Source organism: Monopterus albus, unplaced genomic scaffold (assembly GCF_001952655.1).
Source record: "Monopterus albus unplaced genomic scaffold, M_albus_1.0 scaffold155.1, whole genome shotgun sequence".
Lineage (NCBI taxonomy): Eukaryota > Metazoa > Chordata > Actinopteri > Synbranchiformes > Synbranchidae > Monopterus > Monopterus albus.
Genome location: NW_018128035.1, coordinates 338,595 through 344,161, shown reverse-complemented (window position 1 = coordinate 344,161; position 5,567 = coordinate 338,595). Strand labels below are relative to the sequence as shown.

Sequence of the window (5,567 nt, the reverse complement as noted above, 5' to 3'; positions counted from 1 at the left end):
GTGTCAAGGCAGTTTGTATTGGTTTGCTGTGGGTTGTTTTTGTGTTACTGGATGGAGACTGGTCCGCCTGCTGTAAGAGCAGTCAGGAACAACAAACGGCACATTTAGCCTGCAAAGACAAAACCATCCTGACAGAAGATGAAAGACTATCTATTGCTGAACTGAAAAACACGTCCAGGGTGAGTTTTTCTTTCCTTGTGCACATTATGTAAATAAAGTTTAGGAAATGACACAGTGAAGGTGAAGCAGTGTAATCATTGTGATGTTTTGTTTTCAGGTTATTGGCTCCTGGGTGCTCCTTGTTATCGTTTGTCCGACATTCATTGTGTTAAAGTTTAGATCCAGGAAGTGCTGTGGAAAATCTTCACGTTGCTGTGATGGAAAAGATTTTTATTACAAACTGATTTTGGAAGAGGAGGAAAATGTACTGGAAGAAGAATTTAAAAAGACGGCAAAAGAAAAGTTGACTGCAGAAGTCAAAAAAGGAAAACACTGGAAAGAATGTTTTGATGCTGCTGACAAACTGATAAACAAATTAATAGCACCAGGACGAGAACTCGTTGCGGTAAAGAATCAACTCCTTTGTGCTCTTTCTTCCTCTGTTATGGTTGGGACTCACTTCCTGTTTTGTGCTTTTATTTTGGTTTGATTTCCTGGTTTTGTATCACTCACCTGCCCAAGCTTTACCCCAGGGCATAATCGCTACTCACTGTTTCCACCTGGTGATTATTGTGTGGATGCTGTATCCACACTATGTTCTCCTGATTATTCATTGCAATAATCCTGGCAGTCTGGGGCCTGCAGTGCTCCGGCTGATCATTCACTGCCACAGGGGCTTCACTGGCCAACTGCTTATGGGTTAGACCCGGTCAGGTAAAACAGCGAGTCCCTGTACAGGAACATTCCTGGACATGCAGTAACCTCAGGCCCTGTGTTTTCCTCCACATCCTCTGGTCACACTGCAGCAGCAGGAGGGAAAATACTGTATATCCACAAAGTTGAAAAATTCCGCTCGGCACAATTGCACCAGTGGATGTCTTTTTTTTTTATTTTTTAAATAAGCTTTATTGAAAACATACATAACAAACAAGGCAATGTAGCTTTTTCATATATGGTGGTGGCACCAGTGGATGTCAGGCAAGCTCACATGAATGGCAACACCCTGCATTTTATGCCTATTCAAGAAAATTCTTGAACTATCACGTAATACTTTTATTTTGTTAGAAAAAAAGTCTCGTGAGCAAGGGTTTGCAATATGTGTAAAAACCGAGTTACTAAAACATACATTCACCTCATGTTTTGAGCTTTAGGTCATGTCTAAGCTGATAATTTACCGTTGTAACATTGCAGATAAGTCAGAAAACAAGGAAAAGCACCATGGGCTCTTCAAGGTTAAGAAAACGAGTTTATGTTTGTATTAGTGTTCTGATAACACCAGGACATGCTGCTTAAAATAAACTGTTTTTAAGGAGCTTTGGTTCAAATGAGGGTTCACTGTTTCTGTTAAAGGCTGAATTTACCCACGTGTGAAACAACAGTACAAAGACAGAGACTTAACTGAATACGAGACCTTATTTGCCGTGTGTGATGTGGTCATGCCTCGTACTTGTTCTGTAGCTGGTCTGTAGAAACCCGACCTGTCGGGACATTTCTGGCACTGCAGTAGTTAAGATAATAAAACAGGCATCAAACACTGTGAATTAAATCCTGATCATAAAAAGGTATCTATAGGACGGCTGTGGCTCAGGACGTAGAGCGGGTCGTCTCCTTGAGCAAGACCCTGAACCCCAGTTGCTCCTGGTGACACCAGTGTGTGAATGGGCAGAGTGTGAAAGTATTGAGTGTGGTGCAATTAATGGAAAAGCTTTGTACAAGTATAAGTCCATTCACCGTAGGAGAGACTCAGTCCAGACTGTAGGAACCTGGACAGTCCCAGGTCTCAGCTTTAATATGAGCAGCAGCTGTGGGACAGAGTTTGACACTGTGTCCACAGTTTCACTTCACATTGTTAAAGGTTCCCAGTATTTACAAAAACAGCTACATATAAATACTGTGTGATATCTGATGTTCTCTCTTGTTTCCACCACTGCATCTACATTAAGTGTCAGTCGGTCCAGTCAGTAGCGACTGTCTGCTGACTTTACAGTTTTTCTTCTGTCTGTGGGCTGTTGGTTAGAGAAATGGAAAAGGTTCATCTTCCATGGTGACGGCTGCTGGTCCACACAGAGGCCACAAGAGGTCGCTGCCCCTTCACTTAATAAAACCATTAAATTCACTCTTTGTCTGAGCGTCTCTTCATGGACAGTCTAACATAGGGTTGACACACACAGACGACGACTCACACCTACAGATTTAGACCCACCAGCCGACCTAACCTGCATGTCTTTGGACTGTGGCAGGAAGTCAGTGCAGGCACAACGAGAACATGCAGACTTCACACAGAGAGGCCAGGTTCACACCCAGAACCTTCTTGCTGTGAGGCCATAGTGTGAACCACTGCTCCACTGTGCCACACCCACTGTCCCTGACACCCTTGATACCACAGCCTCAGAACTGGTCGTATTTTATCCAAACCTTAAATCTAGTTTCATGTTAATCATATGGACCACTGATATGTTTTGCTGCTGACTGGATCAGAGCTGTGCCCTGTGTGACCAGTGGTGAAGAGACAACACCAAACCCAACAACTAAGGTACTTTCAGTTTCAAGTACAGCCAAGTCATACCTACAGACACACAACTGGCAGGGAAAACAGGAAATTCCAGTATTTATTCAGCAGTTGTAGATGAAGGCTGGCAGACGCCAACTGCACATCAATGATGAAGAACATACTAACAAGAGAATTTGTTCTTCGGAACCTCAGCATCTGCGGTTCAGTCATCTTGATGTTTACCTACAGCATTTTGCTTGACAGGGACTTTGCATGCACTTGCAAACCACAAGAAGGGGAGTGCGGTTTATACATGGCTCTGCCAGTTTTTGTCATATTTGTCTTGGTTGTCTGGACAGACAAGCCGTTAGGGAGACTGTGTAGATACTGGTGCACATCACTTTGCGGATCCCGCTGTTCAGACTATAGAACTCAGTGCAACTGTTGCAGCAGCTTGTGCTGTTTTTCCTTCCTTCACTTTGTCGAGGCCTTTTGTATTGGTGCGCTGTGGGTTGTTTTTGTGTTACTGGATGGAGACTGGTACGTCTGCTGTGAGAGCAGTCAGACAGAACAAACGGCACATTTAGCCTGCAAAGACAAAACCAAGCTGACAGAAGAAGAAAGAATATCTATTGCTGAACTGAAAAGCTGGTCCAGGGTGAGTTTTTCTTTCCTTGTGCACATTATGTGAATGAAGTTTAGGAAATGACACAGTGAAGGTGAAGCAGTGTAATCGTTTCGATGTTTTGTTTTCAGGTTATTGGCTCCAGTTTGGTCTTGGGTATCGTTTGTCTGACATTCATTGTGTCAAAGTTTAGATGCAGGAAGTGCTGTGGAAAAACTTCAAGTTGCTGTGATGGAAAAGATTTTTATTACAACCTGATTTTGGAAGAGGAGGAAAAATCACTGGAAGAAACATTTAGAAAGACGGCAAAAGAAAAGTTGACTGCAGAAATCGAGCAAAAAATAAAAGAAAGCCAGTGGGCAGAATGTTTTGATGCTGCTGAAATACTGATAAACAATTTAAGAACAGGAGCAACATCTGATCCAGGATCAGGCGGTCAGGTAAAGAATCAACTCTTTTCAGTTTAGTGTTAAACTCTGGGAATCTTTACAGACCTCAGCAGGTTTTAAAGAGCGCTGTGTGTTAGCAGGCTGCCAGATGTTGCAGGTACCAGAGTGATTTGTTTCTGTCCTGAGGTGGCAGCTCGCTCACTCCAACATCTGCTCAGCATCATTATCTTTATTAACCACTTCTTAAATTGTGGACAAGAGCCCAGACTGAGTTACAGATCCTATGTTGTGAAGCTCCACCAGAGTCAGATCAGTTCCATTTAGACTTCCTGTCAACACAAACCCAGGTTTGTTCCCTGGTGGGCAGGAGCAGAACCCACGGACGGAGTGAGCTAGAAAAACAGGAGTGAATGGATTCTGTAAGAACAGCATCAGCTGGACACTTTGTCATTTCAACTGTTTTCTCTCTGAACATAGAACCATGGCCCATCGGATAAAACTGCTTCATTGGAGATGGAGAACATGGACTCAGGTAAACTTGACCTGTTACTTTCTCTTACACTGTCACAGGTTTTGCTTTATTTCATGATCACGGTGACTGGGATGATGTTGTGACTGGGCTGTAGGTCTGGGTAGTGGGGGACAAAGCACTCAGGTCTCTTACATAAGTACCACCACTGTAATACCTCAGTGTAAAATACTCTGGTAAAAGTCCTGCATTTAAAATCTGACTTCAGTCAAAGTCCAGCTACATACTTGAAGAACTGTACCAAAGGTGAAAGTGGTCATTATGCAGTGGCACGTTTCATAAAGTCTGTTACATCACCCTGTTGTAATTATTGATGCATTAACGTGGCGGCTGTTGAAGGCCGAGCTAACTGTAGTACTCAGTAGTACACACTGCTGTGTAGACTGAACTTCTCCCTGGGGACCAGTAGAGTCACAGCTTAACCTGTTTTGGTTCATTACTGTTTATTTTAATCATCTGATTCTGAAAAGGAACCAAAGTATCAAATACACGTAGTGCAGTAAAAAGTACAAGACTCGTCTCTAATGTAGTGAAGTCCAAGTATGAAATGGAAATACTGAAGTACAAATACCTCAGATCTGAGTGTAAGTACAGAGCTGTGGTTCTGCTGCTGCAGCAGTACATCCAGCTGTGGGAGAAGTTTGACAGCTCTGTACCGACACAGGTCTGTGTTCACATGGATCAGGCTGCTGAGCTGAGTTTGCTGACACAAATCATGTTTCTTCCCACAGAGACTACACCTTTGATAGGGGGGCAGAAGAGACACTGACTCTGGAAATGTTTAATACAACACAAAGTAGCACAGAGTAAAGTTTTCCTACTGTTTCTCACTGGACCAGCTGTGGAAAACCTCGTTTCTCAGCTTTTGTTAAATGTCCTGGCAGATTTAAAGAAATGTTTGACTGTGGCTTGTAATTTTTGTGTTGAGGCTGCAGCCTTCACTTTCCACGGTGTGTGTGTGTGTGTGTGGGGTGGCCTTAATGCCCTGGTTTGGTTGGAGGAAACGCTGCAAAGGAAAATCATGTGACAGAAGAGCTGTATGTGAATAACTCATTTTTGAAGAGGAGGGGTTTGGTACTGAGACTGAGGACTATTCAAAATAATATAATCTGTTTTAAATTCAAGGCGTTGACAATTTGTGTAATTCTGATGGTTTAGATGTTAAAATGGGATTTTATTTCTTGTATTTTGATCAGATGTGAGATTCTTGCATTTTTATCAGCCATTAAAATGATTTGTTTTTGAGAAAAGAGAAGTAGATGAAGGTGAATCACAGCTGGTGGAGGCCAGTTATGAGCAGTGGACTGAACCTGGGTGGAAAAAGATACACAACGGTTCTGAAAAACAACACTTTGCATGCCAACAGTGGTAATG

The 5,567-nt window shown here is 42.8% G+C and overlaps 1 protein-coding gene across 2 annotated transcripts; it reads left to right on the top strand.

Moving 5' to 3' along the window:
- Nucleotides 1-2,720: 2,720 nt before the first annotated feature.
- Nucleotides 2,721-5,553, top strand: LOC109968623 (uncharacterized). Of its 2 annotated transcripts, XM_020615010.1 has the most exons (4): nt 2,721-3,308; nt 3,407-3,715; nt 4,142-4,196; nt 4,925-5,553. In XM_020615010.1, the coding sequence occupies exons 1-4, from the start codon at nt 2,817-2,819 to the stop codon at nt 4,960-4,962; spliced, it is 894 nt and encodes a 297-aa protein (XP_020470666.1). In that variant the 5' UTR covers nt 2,721-2,816; the 3' UTR covers nt 4,963-5,553. The 2 variants fall into 2 exon arrangements, with proteins under 2 accessions (XP_020470666.1, XP_020470665.1); XM_020615009.1 differs by lacking the exon at nt 4,925-5,553 and having other exon boundaries at nt 4,142-4,437.
- The last annotated feature ends 14 nt before the right edge of the window (nt 5,554-5,567 follow it).